Genomic DNA, 24,960 nt, shown 5'->3' on the forward strand with positions numbered 1-24,960 from the left:
CCCGTACCTCTAACAACCATAAAAGGTAAGATAAAATGACCTACTTACTGAATGAAAACTCACAGTAAATGAAAACGCACCGTTTTGGTTTATAACTACCAAAACGCTGTGTGTTACATAATGAAAACCAACTAAAACGCTGCACAGCTGCTTCCTCTTTTATTCCTCTTCAACGTTGCGTTGCACCATGATTCAACTCCAAACGTTGCTGTTTCTAGTTCCAAACTTCTACCTTCAAGTTCACTTCGTAGGTTCCTCACTTCAGTTCCTCCAGTTCGTGTTTTCTTCTCTCCATTTTAGGGTTCCTAACATGGCCACTTCCGCGCCGCACAAGACACAAAGCTCGCCGGCTTTCTTGAAGAGGCCGGCACGGCGCTTCGAGAAAGTTACCTGTTTTTTGCTTTCCTCCGCCAGTTCCATGATTTCTATCCTTTGTCGGCCTCTGGTTTTCTTGCCTTCGCTCATCTTCTTCTGTATAACCATGGCGGCAGATCAATACATATGATATTATGATGATCTCCTTGTGATCATAGTCTAAAACAGCATATATATATATATATATATAATTTTTGTTCTAAAAGATTCTTAATTTAATATCTTTCTCTTTTGTTAATTGCGAAAATCTACCATTATTAATTATGTCCTAGAAATCTTGACACAACTTCAAAGTAATTCCATGATTTGCTCTATTCAAAAAAATTCCAACCATGTCGATCGATCGGTTGACTACCCTCCAATTCTAGTTAATACAATTTCTTACTATTCAAAGAATCATCAAATAGGAAAAAAATGGCCCGGCTCGCTCATAGAATTCGAGTACTACAATTAATCATATTTTTTAAATTCTATAATTTCATTAATTCCATATTTTTTTAGAACAAAGAGGTTTTAAAAAGCTTAATTCATGGATGCCATCTAATTAGGACAAAATTAAAATTAGAAATAAAACTGTAAGTTTCACTTTATAATGGACGTATTTTCTATCTCTTATCTTAACATAAATTTAGACAAAAACTCGATTGATATTTTTTTCTATAAATAACTAAAAAAATTATAAACGCACAACACTTCATGTATTGCCAAAATATATAGTAGTGATCAAGAGAGTATTATATATTCAAAGGTGTATACTGTATATAGTAAAGAAAATTTTATACACCATCACACTTTCATCGACCTACTATATAATATATGACACATCTATCACCATTGAATGATCATTCATTAGATATTTTTATCATCCAATAATAATAAATATACCACATCTTACATAATAGGATGATAGTGGAATAGTGTTATGATGTATAACATTACTTATATGGTAACTTTGTTTGGCAACAACACATCCGTATGATCCGTGCCAGAGTATTATCTCCCAATTAATTAGTACCAAACACAAAAATCAACTCAATTAGATAAATATTTTAGCTATAAAGAAATTTCATAAAAATAAGCATACAAACTTATATGGTTTGGTATAGTACATTAGATTGTAAAGTTATTTGTATCGTAAAGTAGATTTAACATATCATATGAAGTCACATTATTTATAGATTTATTTTATAAAATATCTTTATAGTTGTAATGCTTCTCTTAATATAATTAGGTGAAAACTAGACCACCATGCTTAGTGTGTATACTAATTATCCAAATTCATCACTTTTTAATCACCATACTTATATCAATAAGAGGAGTACTATAAACATAAATGAATTACATAAAACTAAACCTAAAAAATAACGTAACTTCATGCATGTGATCTTGTAAAGGTTTTGTAAAACTACCGTAAATATTTTGGGTGGTGATCCTTTGTATTTGTAATGGTGTTTTCATATACACGTTGCTAAGTCCTAATCAAATACAAATTACTCTAATATCTTATTTACATCCGTTTCCTATAATTAAGGAATCTTGCTTTCCGTCTTTATCTTGGACTGGGTCTTGATCTTGATCTGTAACCATAATAGATCTGTTAGATTAACTTTACAATTTAAAGTATCCCATCATGCCATGTCATTTTATGGATTTACTTTTGTGCAATTAGCCCTAATTTATAATTAAAGTATCTCTCTATCAATAATTAATATATAATATCATTAATTAGTGATAATTAAATAAAAATATTGGTCGTTAGCTAGTGACCTTGTAGCATAATGACAATTGTTTAATTATCTTTCATGATCATGAAGAATGTTGAAGAGGAAGCAAGTTCTTATGCATGCTCCTAAGTATACATAATCCCTTACTGAATAAAAAAAAAACTTAAGAAAATTGAATTGGTCGTTATTTTAAAAAATTTTGAGAAATTTCACATTATTCATCCAAATTATCATCAAATGCCAATAATTAAAAAAGTTAAAATTAAGGGAATTTGGTAAAGGTCATGATCGATTACACTCAAGTAAAGCAGTCCTAGGGCCCGCCAAATTATGACCGTTATAGCCACTCCACTCCTCTCTCTATCGCACACGTGTCCCTTCTGGTGTTTTTCACCCGTAGGATCCACCCAATCCTTCTCTGTCCCCACGACGTTTTCGAATTTTAAAATGCTGCAACAACTTTCTAGCCGTTGTAATCTCTCTCCTCTCTCTCTCTCTCTCTGTGTCCAAACACCATCTTGTGGACCGAAAAAAGAGTCTCTTTTTGCCTATGCTTCTCACTCGTATATCATCGGCTAAGAAACCCCCCTTCTCGAGCTTTGAATATTCCTTGCCCAAATTAGATTTCGATACTTGAACTTCGAGAAAATGAAGGGAATTATCAAGGGAAAGCTGTTAAAGAAGCTCAAGTCGATTCGACCTATTGGGTATCTGAAAGTACCTGATCGAATTCTTCAAGTAACTGCATTATCAGAAGAGCATGCTGAGCCTGTTCCGATTAATCAGTATCTTAAAGTTCAGACAGAGTTGGTCTGCAATGAATTGAAGCCGAAGAAGGCAATACAGAGCGGTGTGATAGCGCAAGAGCCTGACATTATCGATGTGGCAGAGCTTATGAGAGACCTTGAAGAGGATTTTGACGAGGATTTGGACAACAAAGAGAACATTGTGCCGCCAATGGAAGCAGAAGACCCGGTTTCTTTCCATCAAAAAGAGAACTTACTGAGATCGGAGCCCGAATTCAGGAAGAACAGAGCTTTGGAACCGTCGGAATTGGGAACTGATATATGCCGACAAACCCCTTTATCGGAGATTGACATCTCGTCTTTCCGGCGGCCGGACTTGAACTCCAGCAGCCTCTTCGACCCAAACCTACTTGCCGCCTTTGAGAAAGCGATGAAAGAGCATATTCGAATTAGTGAACCAGAGAAAATAGCCAGAATCGAGCAAGAGAGCCTTGAAAAGAAAGAAGAAGAAGACGAGGAGCCCCCGTTAAAAGCACGTCGCGTGGAGGAAGACGACCCGCTTTTAGGCTTCGAAGAGAAGTGCCCGCAGGGGGGTAGAGACTCGGTAATCTTCTACACGACGACGCTTCGAGGGATAAGAAAGACGTTCGAACAATGCCAAAGCATTCGTTTTCTTTTAGAGAGCTTTCGGGTACTATTCTACGAGCGGGACGTGTCGATGCATATGGAGTTCAAGGAAGAGATGTGGAGGCTTTTGGACGGCAAACCACTTCCTCCGAGGCTTTTCATAAGGGGGAGATATATTGGCGGAGCCGAAGAGGTTTTGACATTGCATGAGCAAGGGAAGTTCCGGCCGCTTTTTCAAGGGGTCCCGATGGATAACTCCAATGGTGCGTGTGAAGGGTGCGCCGGAGTCCGGTTTGTGCTCTGCTTCAACTGCAATGGCAGCCACAGAGTCGTTGACGATAATGGACAGTCGAATAAGTGCGAGGTGTGTAATGAGAATGGCTTAATTATATGCCCCTTTTGCTGCTGAAAAAGCATTTGGGATTGCTATATAATTTCTTGTGTATCTATTACAATTTGAGTGCCTATTTTTGTTTTTGTAGTTTCTTTTTCTTTGGGTGTTTTGAACATTCTTTCCATTCATTTGGGGTGCTCTGCTACATTCCTTGAAATATGAACATTCCTTGGCTACATACAGCTTTGCCAAGTAGAATTCAAAAGAGTAAATTGAAATTGAGATCCATTTTGTTTTTATAATGCGTCGTCCAGTGTTTTTATCAGAAGATTTGGATAAAACAACAGAGCTCAGATTTGCAAGGAATCAAGGATCTCTTGGCATCACCGTTCAACCACCTATATCGGTTGCATAACAAGCCCAGAAAAGTTTCAGGATATGACAATGGAGATGTCATTTTCTAACTCCACAAGTTGAATACATTTTCCTGTCTCATCACAAAATATAGATAATCTCGAGTCTGTAACGATGATATTTGCTTATAATTCAGTGGAAAATATAACACCTAAAACAAATAAAATAAAGCGTTCAATGAATTTGGCACCATCTGGTCGCATAATTGGCATACAGTTTTTATTAACAGCAAAATCCGATCCAAACACAAGCACAGTCATACCTAGTAAGTGGTATGGAATAAAAATAAAATGCTCCTCATTAATATCACCACATCCCTACCAAATGAAGTTCCCAAATCCACTCCTTGTAATCTATTAAATTCCAACCTTCAGTTGCTCCAAAGCAAAGGTAAAAGCATAATAAACAAAATATTGCCCAGACATGATCAGTGTCGTCCATCAGTATCTCCTGGGATAGCGATCCATAAACCTGCCAGACGGGCACTCATATGCCAGATGTCCACGTCCACCACAGTTGTGACAGATCATCAAGGGGCCCATGCAATCCCTGCTCATATGACCCAGCTGCTGGCAATTCCTGCATACAACATCACGGTAACCACTGCTGCGAACACTACCACCACGCTCGCCAATAATGTTGGATTTCGGGCACTGTCTAGCCACATGCCCTGCTACATTGCACAAGTTGCAGATGGGATCGTTTGGGCAATCGCGTGCCAGGTGACCTGTCTTCCTACAATTGTTGCATGCCTTCTCATTTGTACAGTCAGCTGCAATATGACCCTGCTTATAACAGTTGTTGCAAAGCCGCAAGTCCCCAGGGGGTAGTGCAGGAGCTGTGCACTCTCTAGCACGATGCCCAGCCTTACCACAGGTGTGGCAGATGCCCTCATTTGGACAACTGCTGGCCATGTGGCCAGGTTCTCGGCAGTTCCAACATAGTGACTTTGTAGTGCATTCTGAAGCAATATGCCTGAACAAGATGAACATATCAGTACTGAATGAAAAGTCACGGTTAAAAGACATAAAAATCAAAGGGTGAACAACACCATTAGATGAGGCAAATTTTATTCCCATGAGGTCCTGCTCTTCATTAGCTAGAGATACTGAAACTCTTAAGAAATCCAAGCTCCACTAATGGAACATCCAAACCTTGGAATTCTTATTCTCATCATTTAAGGATCACATCCTTTTTCATAGAGATTGGCGTAACTTATGCTCTGTTTTAGGTAAGTTAATCAACAAAAGCAAAGCTACAAGGGTGCCACCCAAGTACAAGAAAGTGCAAGTATGCAAGATATGCACTTAATCAACAAAAGAAAAAAAGTGCAAGAAAGTCCTGAATACTAGAAACAGATTAAACATGAGCATTCATCAAAAGATAAAGAGAATGGATCGAAAAGCCCTAAGCTCCTACATCGTCCTCTCACAATCCTAGAAATAAAAATGATATGGTGTTGGTTGCTATTGAAAAAAGTGGCATTCGCCTCAATGGATATGCTTGAAATAAATTTTTTTAAAAATGTAGTGTTAGATCGAAGGCCTCCATTGTTTATAAGCTGATGAGGGTAGCTGAAAAGATAAGGTAGAGGTTGAGGCAAAAGTGAAGTGGAACAGAAATGGAGCAGCAGGGGGCAGAATTTGATGGGGGTGGTGAAAATGGATAATGATAAGGGTTACTACCCTCCTACTACCCATTTACTACTCTTTTTGTATTTGATTTTTTTTTTAATTTTTAATTTTACTTAATGGTTAAGGAAGTGACTATTAGTAAAATTATATATATTTATAATTTTTTCTTAATGATTAAGGATGTTAAAAAAAAACTTAAAAGAAAATGATAAAAAAATAAATAAAAAAAACTTCAAATACACTATAAGCAGTAAATGGGTAGTAAGAGGGTAGTAACCCTATCACTACCCGGTGAAAATAGTGGTGTTGCTGGTGACACAATGGAGGTAACACCACATTTGTGTCATGATTTGATTAATGACACTGGCTTAGGCAGTGACGGTGGCAGTGGCTCAAAGGTGAAGATGGAGCAGATGGTGTGCAGATAAAGATAGTGAAGGTGTTGGTAATTTTTGGAAGGAGTGCTGGTATCTAAAATGCAACGCAGGGCTGCAATAGCTATTTGCTTGTGGTGGTTGACATAAGGTGAGTTTTGGTTTTCAGTGGTTACATAGGCTGTAACAGCAGCTGCAGAAAGTTGGTTAAGTTAGAGGTGGAGGTGGTAGTGTCAGATGTGGTAACAAAAAGTCTATTAAAACTTGCAGATATCAGGTCTACACGTTTGTAGGGAAAGCACTGGCTAATCTCTAGTGTCGGAATGATGTATACTCTTTGGGAAATCATGAAAAACTTACTAAGACTGTGAAATGAGTAATGCCTTCAAGTATGAACACGAGCTTTAACTTTGGTGAACATAATGTTTCAATCAGAAAGCAGTTCAGAAGTTTACTTACCCAGGTAGGCCACAATTGTGACAAATTGCCACATTAGGGCATTCTCTAGCAAAGTGACCTGGACGTTTGCAATTCTTACACAGATTGTCACGGCTGGAAAAAAAACCAGATACAGTAAAATTTAAATAGCAAATAATGAAATAGTATATTCTACATCCAAAATCCAATTTCTATAAGATCAGTCACCTTTTGATATTCCTATAGAATAGGAAAGCATTACATCACAATAAATCTTGATATTCTTTCTTCTTTCCTTTTCTTTTTTGTGAGTTATTCAAGTTTTATCAATGATCAAATGAGGTGTTGCCCGAGTGCCCGGGTTGTACATGAGATAAATCTAAGCAAACAAAAAAGCTAAAACAAATAAATATTGATATTCAGCAAAAGAAGCCAGCTGGCATGTTATCGAATACGAGTGCATGCTCATGAGAGCAAGAAAGTGGTGTGTGTGGGGGAGAGAGAGAGAGAGAGAGAGAGAAATACATTCAAAATATATATATCATCAAATAAAAGTATGCAATGGGATTCCATTTGAAACATAAACTACACCGAGTACACATTGTAAATCTGTAACGATTCAAGGAAGATCCATATGGTTTATAGGAGGTCAACATATGTATAACCCAGAATACAAATTCTAACATTCAAAATCCTTATTTGTGAAGTAAAATTTGGGGAAGGGGAACGTTTCTATAGCCTCATGTGTTATAACCTTCATGTGGCGACATGAATTGAAATTCCTAACGGAATTGGCACTGGGCTTGAAAATTACAATATTTCCAAACAATAGTTTGAAAACAAAGCAAAAGCACATAATAAGAAAGAAAGTTATAAAACATGAACTTTAAAGGTTTTAAGGATAAATTCAAGTATCAGTCTTGTCAACCCAAACAGGATGACAAGTACACACAGAGATTGTCTGTAGTGATTCAGTGAAGCATAGAGCTTACTTTTTCTTCCCTAGCACACTAATTATGCAGAAAAAAATAAATAAAAGTTTTTATAAGTAAAAGAATAAAATAAATAATACATATTCAGAAAACCTGAAACCCCGACGTGAATCTCTCCTGTAAGGTGCATCACGATAGGAAAAGCGATCAGAACGGATCTTACGATCCAATGGGCTCCTGCTCCTGCTCCTGCTTCTGCTCTGGCTGCCTGAACTCATATTTAATATTCTCCCTAACACCACCTACCACCACTGAACTGCCGAAATTCCACCACCACAACACCACACAGCCGCCGCTTCCTCCCTGTCCACATAACAACCACGCACCCAAGATCATATCCATGTGTCCATACCAAACCCCTTACTTTCAGCTCCAAAATAGTAAACACCAAACCACACCAAACCCCAACAGCAAGTAACATATAATTTCAATAAGAACGATCTCATTGCAACGAACACCACTGCATGCAGCACCCAAACATTGAGAACCCAGTTCCTCAACTACACCCTTCATTAGAAATTCAAGCATCCCTTGCAAACAGTCAACCTTCCCAATCCAACACCAATCCTATATAGATCGACTGGATTCAGACTCAAAACTTCTTATGAAATTGAAAAGAGAAGAAAACGAGGAAGAGGGTGGGACAAGTTCCTTATTTGACACAAGGGAGAGAATTTTCAAAGGTATGCATCACCATGGTTTTATAAACTGGACCATTGACAGACGAAGAGAAGTGAGAGGCTGATGACTGCAAGTAATTCACTTCACAAAAATTGGCATAAACTCATTCAAATTGGCAGATTTTACTAAAAACCTGAAAATTTTCAAATAAACTATTGAAACTTAAATCCTTATCTTAAAAGCATAGACAAACAAAAAAAAGTAACAAATTACACAATTCCCAACTATCATCAGACAGGCTGCCATCACTAAAACACAATTTACAGGCACAAAGCAGACTAGCGGCAACAGTGACAACAACAATCAACATAGAAAGAACCGCCATCAACAACAACCAACACCTAATCTCAAGTTTATGAAATATAAAGAGCAAGAGGAATGATAAATTAATGAAAAAGTGAACCGAAATGGGGACAAATTTTGAATGAAAAAGAAAATAAAATAAAAGAAACGAAAATGTTACCCGATATGGCAAATAGCTCACGGAGATATCAGAAATCAAATAGCCTCAAATAACTTAGACCAACCTCTTCAAGTGCGGTGGTTTTTTGTAACAGTTAGGGCTGAGATGCGACGGAGGCGACCAGTGGGCTGACGGCGTTTGGAGTCTAGGGTTTGTGAGAAGATGAAAAGGGGAAAATGAGAAAGGAAGAAGGAAGGATCGGGAGATAAGGAGGAGAAGGCATCTCACGTGGGTGGGCCTCTTATGGGCCGAGCTTGGACTTTAGGCCTTGAGCCTATTTTAATTGTTAGCCGTAAGGACTTCTAGCCCATTTAATTTGTAAGGGCTTCGGCCCATTAGTTGCATTGTTGTTATTTCTTATTTTCACAGTCAGTAACAGTAGCACTACTTGCTATATATAGTTAATTACAAACAGATGAGGTATATGTTCACGTTAATTGGTGATTTCCCTTTATGATGAATGCAATATTGAAATTTCTATTTTCTCTCTAATCTCTCTCTCTGGAGGCCTCCTCTCACCCTCGAAGTTGAGACTACAATTTCCTTGGTTTTTATATTTTAATTCTCTTATTGCTATGCTCGACAAACAAATATATTAAGGTCTCGTTTATTTTCACATATGAGATGAGATAAGATGAGTTGAATTGAAATAAAAGTTAAAAGTTGAATAAAATATTATTATAATATTTTTTTTATTTTGAGATTTGAAAAAGTTGAATGGTTTATTTTATTTTGTATAAAAATTTTAAAAAATTATAATAATTAGATAAAATGAAATAAGTTGTGAAAATAAACGAAGCCGACCATTTATTTTAATTTTGTATTTTGTGGGCTCATCATACCATAACTTTTTTACAAGTCAATCTCTCTCTTTTTGGATTGAGCATAGTTGAGAGAGATCATCTCTTTAGATTATTAGAGTGGACGTTGACTGACACCTTAAATCAGTAAAAATCGACTTAAATTTAATGGAAATCTACAAAATTGATCAATGAAAAGAGTGATGTTATTCTTCACCTTCTTAGATCATGTTATCCTTAGTACGTTACAGTTAAGGATGTTGTATATTTTTAATGATTTCATGTGTCAATCAGTTAAATAACAACAGTTAGGTTTTGTTTATTTTCACAACTCTTTTCAATTTATCTTATCTCATCTAATTATTATAACTTTTTTAAATTTTTACACAAAATAAAATAAATAATTCAACTTTTCAAATTTAAAATAAAAATAATATTAAAAAAATATTCTAATAATATTTTATTCACTTTTTAACTTTAATCTCAATTCATCTACGAAAACAAATTGACCTTAAAATATGTCACATCAATAGATCTGATTAAAAATGGCAAGATTTATAATCGGGAATAGTATTTCTCTAATAAAAAATGCGTAAGAAATTGGCATCTATAGTGGGCACCCCTTCACCTTCTCTTGGGATTATGAAATGAGCCTTGATGGCTAGCCATTAAGGACCAGTCGAGAGATACGTGTAGAGGGGCTATTTACATAGCCCCTCCTCCCTTTGGATACGTACGTGGGTAGTACAAACATAAATCTCTCTTTCAAAATGGTTCTCTCTAGTCCCAACATATAAGTTATGAAATATGTGAGTGTTACTCTTATATGTTACCTCGTAATATACTCCACCATCGCCGAGAGGATTTTGGATGAACAATAACGACGACGGATAATCTATAGAACAACCACACAAGATCTACGACTTACCAACGAGATAATAACACTTTCGTTGTATATTTTGATCTAATTTTTCTAACAAAATGTCTTAATTGCAAGCTATCAAGTCAGTCGATGGATTACATGAAAACCACAAGGAGTCTCTAGGGTCCCCACCCTGGCTATAGGCAATGTGCTAACATAAACAAGCAAGTGATTCAAAGCCAATAATTTAAAAGGAACGACATCGAAATTAAAAGGGTTATTAGAGAAAAATCAAGCCAAGAAAAGAGCTCACACGAAGTGATCAATCCCGGCAACAATGGATACGTGCTTTTCTATTTTAGCGATATTGCTATAAAGCTGACAAAAAAAAAGGAAAAAAAAAAAAAGATTAGTTTTGACACTGTATAAGAATTCGAACGTTTGAATTGGATTTTAAAATTTACGAGGAGGAATGGTTTATAAATCGAAGAACTTAGCACTGTGAACAGTCATTTACATAACCCAATCAGAAATCGGAGATTGACCATTTAGAAAAAGAACAGAGAAAAAAAGATCCACGCAGCTCTAAAACATGTAATACAAAAGGGAGAGGCTTCCATTTCCTTGCTTTACAATTTGAACTGAAAGCACCACCATTAAGAAAAACATCAAAAAGAAAAATGGACTTTTCTTTTCTGGGCCATTTTGTTAATGAGTTCTACTACATACAGTCACTTTTGCATACTCATTGCGTATTCTACTGATGTGATTAGCCAAAGCAATCAATTCCCTTAGTAGAGTGTGTAAAGAGTATGCAAAAGTAACAGCACATAAAGTTTTTGTTAACGTAAACAGCCACCACAAGAAAAACAGGCAGAACATATGTTAGTAAGCTAAAACTTTCTACACTTTAAAAGAAGTCCCTTGTGTATCTGCCAATGTGGTTGCTTGTAAATCACCTGTTTCCTCGGCCACTGGAGATTCGGCCATCGGGTGCAAGAACCGGGTGTAGTGGAACTCAATTTGTAGCCTGTGATGAAAAGTTGCTGATCCCATCAAGCCCTTCTTGATATCAATCTCTAATTCCCTTATGGGTATTGCGGCCAAGAAGCTCTTAATATACTCCCTGCATGATTCCTTCCCCCTACAAACTACCTCTTCTTTCTCACTCTTCTCTAACTCATTAGATTGGACTAGTAGAGTCCCTTCAGCTGAAGTTTCCTGGCTGTTTTTAGGTTGCACCTTATCAGTAGTTGGTTTTTCATCCGATGCTTGACCCTCATTTGATAATCGTACAATAGATGTGTCTTTATCAAATTTGAGGATGTATGCCTCATTGCATCCTTCATAAAGCCTCTCCCCCAACGTGTCGATGATATAGTAAGCATCCTCCTCCACCTTTAGGACAAAGAAGTGGTCATTCCAACATACAATGAAGACCAAAGGTTCGTCATTGCTAGAGCAGTTCGATGCAGAAAGGCTGATCTCATCCCAAATGCTGTCGAAGGACATGGCACCATGTAGGAAGTCAAAATCCTCCTCTGCCAGTCCTGCATGGAAGAATCCGATAAAGGACTTCTCTGGAACTACAGAAAGTGGACGGATTTTAGCTTGGAGAATGGTCTCAAGATCGAAGTGTTTGTCAGGAAACTGTTCTATGTAGGCCTCGTTCTCACAAAGATTTCTCCATTCTAATGATCCGTCTCTAATTAGCCTGTCAAACTCAGATTTGATGGGAGTCTCATCTCGGTTGGAATGCAACCAGTCAGCAACAACTGCAACCAGAGCTGTACATGCACTCTCCCCAGCAGCACGTTCACTCCTCTGATCAATTGACGCAAAAAAGACTTGAGTTTGGAGCTTCAATTGTCTGTCACGACAGGTTACTTCCTTGCACTCCCAACTACCTATGGCAAATTTGTCATCCCCAAATTCAGATATCGATGACCCATCAGAGCTGAAACCTTCTTTCTTATGCCACTGCCAGAAACATTTTCGTCAGTAGGACAAAATCTTACATAATTTTATTTTATTTAAAGTGGAAAAAAGAAAAGAACAACAGCGACAATAAACATGGGGTACTAGTGGACAGAAGAGTTAAGCAAAAGGTTTGATACTTACCCCAGAACTGGACTCATCAGAGGAGGTAAGCTGCCTACGATCATGATCGATATCATCCCCACCTTCCTCTTCGTAATGCTTTTTCAGAAGAGGCTCCCCCTTGGCTTTACGAGACCTGAAGCTTAGTTTTCTCTTCTTCCAAGAAAGGATATTCCGCTTTGAATTTTGCTGCAAGTTTTGCTTGGAAATTGATGCATGTGAACTCTCGAGATAATAGCATCCAACATCCAATTTACTGTTGCTGTAGTAGATCCAGAATTCATCTTGACCATCGTTTCTCGAATTAGAGTATGATAATCCTCTGGCACCAGCACAGTTTGCAGAGGCCAGTGTTTCATAATTGAATGGCTTGATACTAGAATCATCCTTACTTTCTTCTGATTGATCCTCGGCATCACCATCATTAGGTGAATCTCCGTAATAGGGATAATTGCACTCAGGATCTGTGCTTCTGTCAGAGCACCTGCCATCACTGCTCTCTTCTTCATGGCTTGCCTTCTTTGCTCTTACGGCTGAGACATAATCTGTAAAAGTTTTCATTTTTCTCAGACCAGCTTTAAGAGCTGAAAACTCATCTTTCTCAGTTGAGTGAGTGTCTGCATAACAGGGTGACAGTGGAAGGCACGCTATTGATTTCTGCACCGTCTCCGAAGGTTCTAGAGCAGTTATCCATTCCAATAAACTGAGAGATAACTGCATTATGGATGAACTTGGGATGATATAAACAAATCTTCCATTAACAAACATCAAGGAAAGAGATCAACAATAAGAGAAAAGCATACAGAAATCACACTAAAAATTTGTCAAGGCACTCACACTAAGTGAGGGGCTGGTCTCAGTAGCGCAGCCAGGGACTTTGACAGAAACATTTATTTGAATCTCTCTTCTGTCGGCTGCAAAAGCATGTTCTGCTAAGTTCAATGATGCAGTTCCAACAACAGGAATCTTGTTCCTGGACCCTTCCTTCATACCCTGACAATCGGGAAAAAAAAGTATCAGCAACAAACCAGTTAATCAATGAGAAGAAAAGAATGAACCTCCAGAAGCAACATTATAAATCGGACATATATAGCCCTTAAATTGGTCGAGACAAATTTCAACATTCAATTCAAAAGTGGAATACTGTAGAATTCATGGCATACTGTAGAATTCATGACAAGCCTCAGATCAAGCAACAAATTTTCAAATAACACCTATGCATGATACGAGTCTCAATAGGGCTCTGGTAAGATGATGATGATGATGATGATGATGATGCATGTCATGTCCAAGTTGCTAGCACCCTTTTCCTCAGATACCGTTAAGAGTCTAAATCAACAAAACTGACCACATTTTGGAGCAGAGAATATACTGGCTAGATGCGTGTCAAACATCTGTATGAAAGTAACGTCTAGTGACCCAGATGTAAAACAGTGACCACAGATCTCAGCGCTGATAGTTAAAAAAAAATGCTACAGAAATTTCAAACTCCAAAAGGATCAACAATAAAGGCAGCACCAAAATCACATACACGCATCCATTTAAATGACAAGTAATAGTCCACAAACTAAAAATATAATAAAAGAAAATGCATGCACGATCACAGCTAACATGACTACAACTCAAAATTTTCAATTCCACCGGCGGCCGCCCGCGGGGAGGGGGGGACGACAAAAAATAAACCCCTATAAAAGAACGAAACCATTATTATGAACTAATCCCAAAAACATCTGAAGGGAAAAAAAGATTAATAACTAAAAAAGAAAAGAAAAATAATTATAAAAAGACGACAAACTTACATTGAGCACTGAAAATGAGACCTCCCATGGAAAAAACACACCCTCCTTGTAGGACGAGAAACTACACAAACTCCGAAACCCCTCGTTCCACTCCACCACCCCATCATCTCCAACACCTACTTCTTTGGTGAAATTTCTCTTTACAGAGCGTCTCAACGAGCTCAAAGCTCCCTTCTGACCTTTCCACTTAATCTCACAAACCAATGCCTTTTCTCCCTCGGATTGTGCTAAACATAGACCTTCGATCCGGTGAATGAAAATTATGGCTTCGAATTTCCTCGATGGCAACGGGGGCCGTGATGGCCACCGTATCAGCTTTACCACCATTGGCTAAGACGATGAAAGCCAAAGATTTTGTGGAATATGAGCAAGTGGGTATTGGAATTATGGAAAAGAAAACAAAGATTTGTAAAGATAGAGAGTCTGAGAAATTTGAGGAAATGGGTACTGAACATGCAGCGGATAAAGAAAAAAATAAAAATAAAATAGGCTCTTTGATACGGTTTGAATTTAGAAATGAACAGAGGATGAAAGGGGGGTTGGAGTTTTCGTGGTTTGGTACAGAAACCGTTAATGGAGATAATGACAACTAGATTTCAGAGTTTGAAGGGAGATTGAAGGAGAGAATGAAGGATGAAAAGCTAGCAATATATATTATTGGAAGTGCCGTTTGTCATACAAAAACAGAGAGAGAGAGAGAGAGAGGGGCCGGCACTGCAATTTACCTAAGAACCAACGTCTCTCTTTCCACCTACGAAATAGTTTTAGCAAATATGCCCTTGCATTCTTGTTTATTTCATTGTGAAGTTGTCAACTCTCTCTCCCCCTCTCTCTCTCCGTGTTTCTTGGATTTTCTTTACTCTTTCTTTTAAAACTCTTATCTAGTTATCTTAACATCGTGTATTTATCGCATAAGGATAAATACATTAAGAGATATTAAACTTGTATTTATCGCATAAGGATAATGATAAAACATTATCATTAATATATATTTCAATTATTATAAATAAATCTTAATTTTAGAAAACTAGTATGGTTTTTTATACAACTGTTCATATTTTTTAAAGTTGGAAAAGGACTTTTATAAATTTAGAATATACAAGTTTTGTGGAAGTCTTGTAAAAAATAAAAAGTGAAATTTTAACACTCACCGTATCTAATGTTATTGTTTAAAGTTTATTATCTTCGAGTTACAATAATAAAATGTTTAATTTTTAATTGATGGCAAAGATATATAAAAATAATAATAATAAGGTACACATGACTCATATGTGTGGATATTATGTTAAAGCCTATGTTTCGGTATTAGCAAATAAAACAACAAATGAACAATGAAAGAGCAATTAATATCAATGAAAAGAGTGTCGCTATTTTTTTTCTTTTTTTTTTTTTCCCAAAGTGTGACTAAAATATGTATGTGACGTTGCTTCACGCAGTCGTGCAATTCTCATGCCATGTCTTCTTTCAAATATGAGGAAAAAAAACAAAAAAAGGGAGTAAAAGAATTAGATGAAAAGGGTGCACCTCCACCAACACCAAATATTCCCAATTACTTAAAAATAATAATGAAAAATATTAGTTACACTTATATAATATGTGAACTTCACGTATTCGTTTTTAAAAAAATAAAATTTATTATTAAAAAATATTTTTTCACATTTTTTTTAAATAATAACAACGTTGATCATATATGGGTGGTGTGCATGCTTTTTTATCTTATTAATTCATGTGACCAAGTGATCTTAAGACCCCAAATGGACCAATTTCCTTGTTATATATATATATTCATACAAAGAGCCAAAATGGTTATTTTTTAACAACACCATATTAAATCAACATTTTTGTCATGTTTACCAAATTTCACTCTAATATATCATTAAGTATATTCTAAAAACCTAAAGAAATTGGTGGATGTGAACAGAATTAATATAATATAATATAATATAACAGAAATTAAATCATGAAGGATTTACAGATAAAATGGTTCTTTTTGTATGATAGGAGTTGGAAAACATGCAAATCCAAGCCATTGGTATCTCAAAGTTTTGAAGTAGGTATTTCAAAGCATTTTGTCAATAGAAAGATATGGCTGACTTCCTCCTGTACACATAATCAGATTTCACTCACTTCTATCTTGAAATTGTCAAATATAGACAAGTTTCGTGCTCCATTCACTTTAAACTCTATCATTGACTTATATATATATATATATATGTATTAATTAAGCTATTAGAGTTTACCATAACCCAATCTCAAATAAGTTGAATTTATGTAGCAAATATCAACAAAAAGTTATGAGAATTGTTATAGATACAAAAAAAATTATATAAAATAAATTTATAACCTGATGTAATTTCATAGAATCCGTTATATCTATTTTATTATAAAAGTAACGTTACAATCTAACATATCACATTAAATCACATCAGTTTATAAATTTATTTTTATATAATTACTTTTTAAGTATTTTCCAAAAGTTATTAGGTCTTTTTTTAAAATAAAAGAAAATAACGTGACAGTGATACGGGTCGACACCATATCAACCCGCAAGAGGGCGGACATTTCTAATTGGTAAAGTTTAGCATTTTCCATGCAAAAACACCATACCTAAAAGAAGTAAACATCATTCCTAAATTTGTCCTGCAAAATTAGTGGAAAATATTGATGAAACAGAAAACACCATCCCTAAATTAGGCATTGCCTAAATTTGTTAGGGGAAAGAGTCTTGTTTGACCTTCATCCATAAAACAGAAAGGACCCAAGAACAGGAGAAACAATGACTTGGTCATTGCAGAAAAAACGTGTAGATTATCTTCTCGGAAGGTGTAACCATGACACTTGTATGTATGTGTGTTAAATGCTCAAGACTGTCATCTTTACCACCACACACGTTCACAATGTTCAGTCATTTAACCCTCTGTTCTTCTATTCTATTTATTTATTTTTCAAGAGAAATGTCATCCTTCATTTATTTATCAAGCAAAATTTATATTTATAATTAAATACATGTGGACATATCTTCGTATCAATCATTTAGAACTCTATCAATACATTATTAGATTGGTCTTGATTTTATTATTACTAATATTTTTTACAGATAAACGTTCAAAAGATAACACTTTATCTAAACAGATATTCAATATCACCCTTCATAAAAAGGAAGGACTCAATCTCTACGGACACAATCGTTCAAGTGACGATTTCTTTTTTTAATTTTTAGACCAATTTTGATAGATTTTGACTGCAAGTGAAAGTAATAAACTTATCTGTTTACAAGCACAAAAATTAAGGCTTCGTTTGGTTATTAAATCTCTCTCAACTCATCATTATAATTTTTTTAAATTTTAATATAAAATATAATAAATAATTTAACTTTTTTAAATTTTAAAATAATAATAATATTTTAAAATAATATTTTATCATCTCAACTCAATTTAATTCAAAATTCAAATGCAACCTAAATCTGAAAAATTTAATAGTAGAGATTCTGGCGCTGTGACAAGAAGAGCTTTCATATACATCATTGAAAGGGGTGTTGCGTGAGGGTTCCGGAGGGAGAGAGAAATTTCTTCTCTTTTATGGTACTCTGCTCTGTCATCTTTATCAAGTTGGCAAACAAGGTGGGAACCACAATATTGTAAATGTCGAAGATATATATATATTCTTTTTCTTTTTCTCTTTTTGGGTCTACTGAATTTCCAAGATATATCATTGAATAATCAAATTTAGATAGTGTTTTGTTTAAAAAGAAATTCAGATAGTGTTTGATAGATTTTCCTTATTTTTTTTCATAGAAAGGAAATAGAATGTAAGCAGAATAATCAGTGATACGTTTGGATTGCCACTAATAAATAGCTCATTAAATCATGGGTAGGTGACATAGAATACAATCACATCATGATTTCATATAATTAATGTTAGATATAAGTTTTTAAGTCAGCAAAATTATTTCATAAAAATAACTTATATGGCACGTTTCTTTTATAAAAGAAGTAGACTTCACGATAAAAATTAATAATTTTTTTACAATTTTTTTTTTAAATTTATATAAATATATTTTTTTTAAATTAAGTTAAGAGAAATACTACATTCATAAATAAATTTTATAAAATAAATTCATAAATTGACATGATTTTATATAATACATTAAGTCTATTTTATAATAAAAATAACTTTACAATTTAATATACCAAATCAAGTAACAATATACAAGTTCACTTGATAAAATATTTATCTTTAGTTAAACCATATGACATCATAGAAAAGAAATTGATGAAACATTAATAGAGATGAATGCAATGACATCTTTTTTTTTTTTTTTTTTCCAAAACAATATTTCATTCATGAATGGGTCTTACGACACACTTATAGAAAAGACAGATATAAAAAATAGCAAACACATCATCTTTGATTCTTTCCACACCCATACGGCCTACATCTACACTGAAGGTACACATGGCACGCTGTGCTTTCAGTATTTTAAAAGAAAAATTTTATATATTATATTATCATTTCATTTTTATCCTATTAAATATGATATAATATATTTATTATTATTAAATAATTATTTATTATATTTTTTTATCATTTAATAGTAATTAATATGTCATATATTATTTAATATGATCAAAATAAGATGAGAGTGTGATGTATAATAGTACTCATTTGTCAATTTTTAATGTTTCATCCTTAGAACCAAGTTAAATTTTATGATTTTCTGCAAAGTCCAGAAGATCTTCTAGACCCAAAAACGACGATAACAGTGATCTCTTCTTCTGATGGAAGAGCTATAAAAATACGTATTTCATTGAGAAAAAATGAATTTTTCACATTTTTTATAATAAGATTAACTTTAAACTTATATATATCATTTATTTTTAAGTAATTATGATCCACAACCAAATTTTTAAAAAAATAAAATAAAAGTAAGGAAAAAAAATACAGAGAACTTGAACCGACTATTATGCATAATGATGCCTACAAGGCTACAACCGACCAAACCCACCACCAGGCTTCAAATTTTGGTGGTACGTGTTTATTTTTTTACCCTTTTCTTCCATAAAGCCAAATCATACGTCTATAATCGCATAAAGAATAAAGATGTTTTGATTTTTTTTTCCTTTTTTTTTTTTTCCCCTCCTGGGTTGGAATCTTTGGATATTTGAAACGTTGGGAAATTGACCCAAAATCTCTAGGTCTTTAATCTTCATCCATGTTACCGGATCATGACCCAAAATTTTTATTTTAATTAAATCAGGATATGATTTTGATCGTCTACCAAATTCGTTCTTATGTCTAATTTGTTATCTTTATTTATTTATTTGTTATTATTAATTTGTGTTTCTTAGACTATGATTAACTTGACATGTGGAAGTGCTAGCTATAATATGTTATCCACATAGATAATTATAAAAAAAAAATATTTTATAAACTGTATTAATAATTTAGGATGCTTTTAGATTGTACATGACAAAAAAGGGTGGTAGAGTATGGTGCAAAATATATATATATATATATATATTAAAAAAAAAAAAAAGTGGAAGAAACTGAGTGGACCCTTTGGTTCAGCTTTACTAAATTTCTCACACAAAGTGGGCAAGCAATGAATAAAAATATGGCGAAATCTACCATACATTGATAAAATGTCATGTGCCCCAACAAGACCATCATTTCGAGTTGACAACGAAACAAGCTTTTTGGCATTCGAAATTGATCAAAGCTACCGTTGGTGGTGGAGACTCGAGAGTTCTTTCTTTTCTTTTTCTACTTTTTCTTGGAAAACAAACATTGCAAAGTTGACATCGGGGGGCTTCACTTGCTCGACTTTGAAGACAATTGGGAGGGGAACAATAAATCGGATTTGCATATAATATAGGTACTTTTCAGCTGCCCATTGCTCTCTGACCAATAGGGTGCCATTTATTTCAGGAGAGAAACATATTGAAAGGAAAATCTTTGACTTTAACCCTTACACATTGTATCCACCATATCATATCCATAATCCAGTTGGATTAGGTATCTAATATAAATTATTATATGACACAGAAACCCATAAGTCAACGGTCAACCAACTTTGTGTTGCCCATATTAGAATTGCATTTGCAACCCCCCATCACACCTGTGGAAACCGTTGTGCATCATTAAAAAAGTCAAAACCATTTGGAGGTACAGATTGATTGCATTAAGCTATCTAGAAGTATATCCTTTTGAATCCCATGAAAGGATGCAATTTCAGGAGGCAAAGCAATTGGATATCAGAAATGGTGATGATGAGTGCCATTCATGGAGTCGCAGCATCAACTGTTCAGTAAGTCAAAAATGGAAACAATGAACAAGTGAGCAAATCCATGGTCCCAAAAGACTAGTGGACTCAACTAACTGCATTAATGACATGTAAAAAACTTGAGAATTGAAGGACACTATATCTGGCCTGGTCCATCCATGGCGTTAGAGTAGAATCCCCTCAATTGTCTTACAAAACTATTTCTTTTAAATATAATAGCATGCACCACTTAACAAATAGGACACATGACTAATTTGGACATTGAAACCACTTTTATCTTAACTATCTTTGGCCGACTTGTTTTCATTAATGAATGTGCCAACTGATTTGAACCAACGCATGAGATTCCGGTGATCCTTCACATAAAGCCATGCTTGAAGAAAAGGAAAGAGATCCTCATTTATTCCTCGCTCTTCTATGTAACTGTGAAGTGCATCTCGCATCCTTTCATCAAGGTCTCTGTCAATATTAACAAACATTTCAGGCCAAACATAGATAAATTTGATAACACGTGGGGATACTAATTTGACAGAAAACTCAACCGAAATGAACATATTTGATGTTAGAACATGCAAGGACCATGAATTGTACAAGGCCAACCATTTCATGGATCCCTTTGAGCCACTTCAATGAAATAGAAAATGAAAAATGTTTTTTTTTTCAAATAGAAAATGAAGAATGTTAAATCAAGCAAGCATGCAAAATTCATATGTTAGTCGAAACATACATCATATTATTTCTTTACCATTTGCGTTACATTTATAGCAACGCCATACTGAATATGATCATATCTCATAGCGCAAAGACCACCCAATACAAAGCTTCTTGATAGGCAAGGTAAAAACACTCGCACACCTGAATGAAACTGAACCAATGACCTCACCCTCCACCCCTGGGTTATGGAATGAGAAGATGAGATCTAGTCCAAAGAACAATCGCATCATCCGATGCTAATTTAAGAGAATAGGGGTGAAGTATAGATAATGTTTAAGAAGTTTCAAATATAGTTAAAAATACTGCACACATTATTATTGTATACCCAAGGAAACATATGATATATTCAACTATCTTCCAATACATATGCAATAAGAGTTTACTTACAATAAAAAACATATGCAATAAGAGTATGGTTTGCTTCTTGAAATATCCATGCCACATGGTTATACAAGACTTTCTGATCATACACTTTTTTTAGACCCTTTTATCTTGCAGGCTTAATGGGCCTTTTGGTCTATCTTTTGTGAACATCCTTTGTGGAAGAGATTTGCCCCCTTTAGGCCTTCTTAAAAGATAATCCCAACTCCAAAAGTAATATATTTTTCAGACACATCTCAACAATGTTTCCACCAAATGAAAAGAGAGCCTGTTTCCCATGTTTTGAAAAAATTTAGACACTCTTCTCAACCAAAATCAGTTTTATCAAGCAACTGCTAAACATGATAATAATTCTTGCCAATGAACTCTTAACTCAAATGACACCCCCTCCACGGGACTCATGTATAACTTATCTTAAAAATGAAAAGAAAAGAAAAGTCACAATACTTTCTGGTGAGTTTCTAGAACAAAATCCCAGGTCTATCCTCCAGTTTTAAGTCTTTATCTGTCCTTTCATAGCTCACTACTAGCTACCCTACAAACATCACCATAGCTGCAAAAGATGGACAAAGTTTAGCAATCAAGGGAAATTAAAGAGATGTCCCCCATTTTTCTCATAAGTTGATGAAGATTTTATTCAAGAACACAAATGGCATAGCCCAAGTACACCCTCCCAAGTCTTATAGTCACATTTTGCACCATTAAGTGATACGTTCCTTCAATCCCTCATCCTAACAAGATATCTTCGCTCCATTTACCCTCTTCCTCGAGCTCAATCCAATTTAAAAATATAAACTGTACTTACCCAAGACAAAAACTAACTAACGAGTCCTTAACTTTATTTGAACCTCAAGAACATAGTCCTGGACCCATGGGGCCTTGTTACCAACAGTAGCAAACGGCAAATCTTACTTTATGGAAAAAAATCAAATAAACATATAACAAACATGAAACTCAAAGATTTAAGGCAATCTATACAAGGGAACCTATCTAGAATGGGCTCCACAAAATATCTGTTTGGACATCATGCATATGACTAGTATCAATTCAGTTACATGCAATTTCTTAAGCATTGTTAATATGATCGCTCAAGCCTCTAGAGAACTTCCTCACTGAATTGGTTAAAATCAACAGATTCTCCATACCGATGTGAAGGAATCACTCCCTGCTCTCAATCAAGAGAGTTTTAAGTTGAAACTGCTATACTGCACCATTGAAAACATTACGCTGCCTTCGGCTCTCCCACCCAAAAATAACCCCAGATAATTCTATCGCTAAATTTTAATTATGTCGACTCATCTTAATTAAAAGAAGTTTCGCTTCTATTACTTGTCATTTTAAAAAGATCCTATCATGAGAATGCCAACAAGGTAAATTGCTCCATATAAAAAAACAAAAAAACAAGCACAGATTGAAAAAGGGATGAGTTTTTACTCACTCGAAAACCGGCCCAGTGTACTGAGACGGAAGGATGAGGAACCCTGAGCTCTCAGCCTTGGGCCGCATCGAAATGGAGTGAATTCCCAATGCATCTGGATACAACCCGCACAGAAGATGCAAAGAATCCTGCTGCCCTGGCTTCGACACGTCCACGTGAAGAAACAACTGATTAATGCTATCATCCCCATCATCTTCGCCAGCGCCACCGGGGATTATATTAGCCAATCGCATCACGGAAATGCTAATTTCTTCGTGGTCGCCATAGCTCCGCTTGAGGACAGGACCACTACCGTCCAGCGCGCCTTTCACGATAGTGAACGGCGAGGGAGGGCTCACCTTCTGTGTCCCAAATTTCAGATTTCACAACAATTAAAACCAGTCCACGTAACCTACATAAACTCAACTAACATTTCATTGTATCCATATAGAAATGGGTTTTAAAAAGAAGGAACGCCACATCTCTAAAACCCTACTAAAGCCTCTTTCTAAAGCCCTACCCTGAGAGAGGGTCTGTATGTATGTAAATATAATTGAGCGAGATTGATAGGGGTTATTACAGTGGGAGGGGACATCTTGGAGACTTCCAGGTAGTGATCTTTAAGGGAGCGGAGGAGCATGGAGTTGACGGCGGAGGAGACGTTGGTTGAGTGACGGCAAGCTATTGTGCGCCATGGGTGGTGAAGTACACTGCCGGTTGCGGCTGCCAGTACTTTCCTCCACATTGCCCGTAAACTGTTCGGTGTCTTGCTGCACACAAAATGGAGTTCGGAGCTTCCCCAGTCGCAAAATAAATAGTGTCCCAGGCAGGAGCGGCTCAAGCTTCGAAGGGTATCAAGGTAAGGCCACCTGCACAATTCGGTTCTGAAAAATAAAGAGGACTCATATTTCTTGCGTAATTAAAAAAAAAAAAAAAAAGATAAATCTGATATTTATATTTAAAAAAAATTAATAATAAATCTAATTTTTTAAAAAAGAAGCACACAAAATTTTCACACTCTAAGATTGTATCTAATATTAATATTAATAATAAAAAAAGAGTAATGCTAATGAGTGCACTTCGCCACTTCCTTTAAAAAAATATATATTTATTGTTAAAAAATAATATTTTTCATATAAATTTCATATTTATATATATATACTTTTTTTTTTTGTAAAGAGCGTATAGAAATTGTACTATGAAAATAAAAAGTATGGTTAGAGAAACTAAAGAAAGTCCCCCTAAAAAAAATTAGTATCATAAAAATCGTAAATTTGATGAAGTTAAAGAATTTGACTTAATTATTTTTAAAAAAATACCTATACCCTTAAAAGGACGTAAAGAATGTAAATTTAAAAAGAGAAAAAATTAAAAAAAAAAAAAAAAAAGTAAAAATCTTACTCATAAGAAAATATATCGAAAAGTATAAGAAAAAAGTTGACAAAAATGGTAATAATAGAAGAGGCAAAAAAATTAGCAAAAAAAACAGTAGAATAAAAAAATTATTAGAAAACAAGGGTAAAAAAAAAATTAAATAGCATGAATTGTAAATTTGATGTTTATAATCCACATTAATGTAAATTTTCAGAAATTTTCTAAACACTTTTCATAAGTTTGAAGCTTGAAAATAAAATGTTTCCCACCTCCACTTATGCCGGTTTTGGAGGTTCCCCTGAAGAAATGGAAAGGAAAGAAAGATACAGTTTGAATTTCTGTAGACCTTTTTCGTTAGGCTTCAAGGGAAGCATTTATGCACCACGGGCATGTGCACAGATGTTATTCTACATCCAGCTTTTATAAAATGTATATTTGTAAGTAAATCA

General features: G+C 35.1%; 4 protein-coding genes across 7 annotated transcripts; 1 reads left to right on the forward strand and 3 right to left on the reverse strand.

The window, feature by feature from the left end:
• Positions 1–2,563: 2,563 nt before the first annotated feature.
• Positions 2,564–4,084, forward strand: LOC108999358 (uncharacterized protein At3g28850-like). Its single transcript, XM_018976246.2, has one exon. The coding sequence runs from the start codon at positions 2,748–2,750 to the stop codon at positions 3,879–3,881; it is 1,134 nt and encodes a 377-aa protein (XP_018831791.2). The 5' UTR covers positions 2,564–2,747; the 3' UTR covers positions 3,882–4,084.
• Positions 4,085–4,381: 297 nt separating this feature from the next.
• On the reverse strand, positions 4,382–8,967 carry LOC108999359 (zinc finger protein GIS2-like). 4 transcript variants are annotated; one of them, XM_018976250.2, is made up of 4 exons: positions 8,846–8,967; positions 7,731–7,940; positions 6,688–6,780; positions 4,382–5,195 (listed from the first exon to the last, which is right to left on the reverse strand). In XM_018976250.2, the coding sequence occupies exons 2-4, from the start codon at positions 7,853–7,855 to the stop codon at positions 4,661–4,663; spliced, it is 753 nt and encodes a 250-aa protein (XP_018831795.1). In that variant the 5' UTR covers positions 7,856–7,940; positions 8,846–8,967; the 3' UTR covers positions 4,382–4,660. The 4 variants fall into 4 exon arrangements, with proteins under 4 accessions (XP_018831795.1, XP_018831792.1, XP_018831794.1 ...); XM_018976247.2 differs by having other exon boundaries at positions 8,782–8,967; XM_018976249.2 differs by having other exon boundaries at positions 7,731–8,204; positions 8,846–8,959.
• A 2,069-nt stretch (positions 8,968–11,036) lies between these two features.
• On the reverse strand, positions 11,037–15,021 carry LOC108999360. Its single transcript, XM_018976251.2, has 4 exons — positions 14,343–15,021; positions 13,381–13,536; positions 12,565–13,257; positions 11,037–12,423 (listed from the first exon to the last, which is right to left on the reverse strand). The coding sequence occupies exons 1-4, from the start codon at positions 14,667–14,669 to the stop codon at positions 11,347–11,349; spliced, it is 2,253 nt and encodes a 750-aa protein (XP_018831796.1). The 5' UTR covers positions 14,670–15,021; the 3' UTR covers positions 11,037–11,346.
• Positions 15,022–20,589: 5,568 nt separating this feature from the next.
• On the reverse strand, positions 20,590–24,869 carry LOC108980574 (uncharacterized protein At2g39795, mitochondrial). The gene is made up of 4 exons (XM_018951533.2): positions 24,781–24,869; positions 23,718–24,006; positions 23,159–23,499; positions 20,590–21,084 (listed from the first exon to the last, which is right to left on the reverse strand). The coding sequence occupies exons 2-4, from the start codon at positions 23,880–23,882 to the stop codon at positions 20,904–20,906; spliced, it is 687 nt and encodes a 228-aa protein (XP_018807078.1). The 5' UTR covers positions 23,883–24,006; positions 24,781–24,869; the 3' UTR covers positions 20,590–20,903.
• Between the last annotated feature and the right edge of the window lie 91 nt (positions 24,870–24,960).

This window comes from Juglans regia, chromosome 14 (assembly GCF_001411555.2).
Source record: "Juglans regia cultivar Chandler chromosome 14, Walnut 2.0, whole genome shotgun sequence".
Lineage (NCBI taxonomy): Eukaryota > Viridiplantae > Streptophyta > Magnoliopsida > Fagales > Juglandaceae > Juglans > Juglans regia.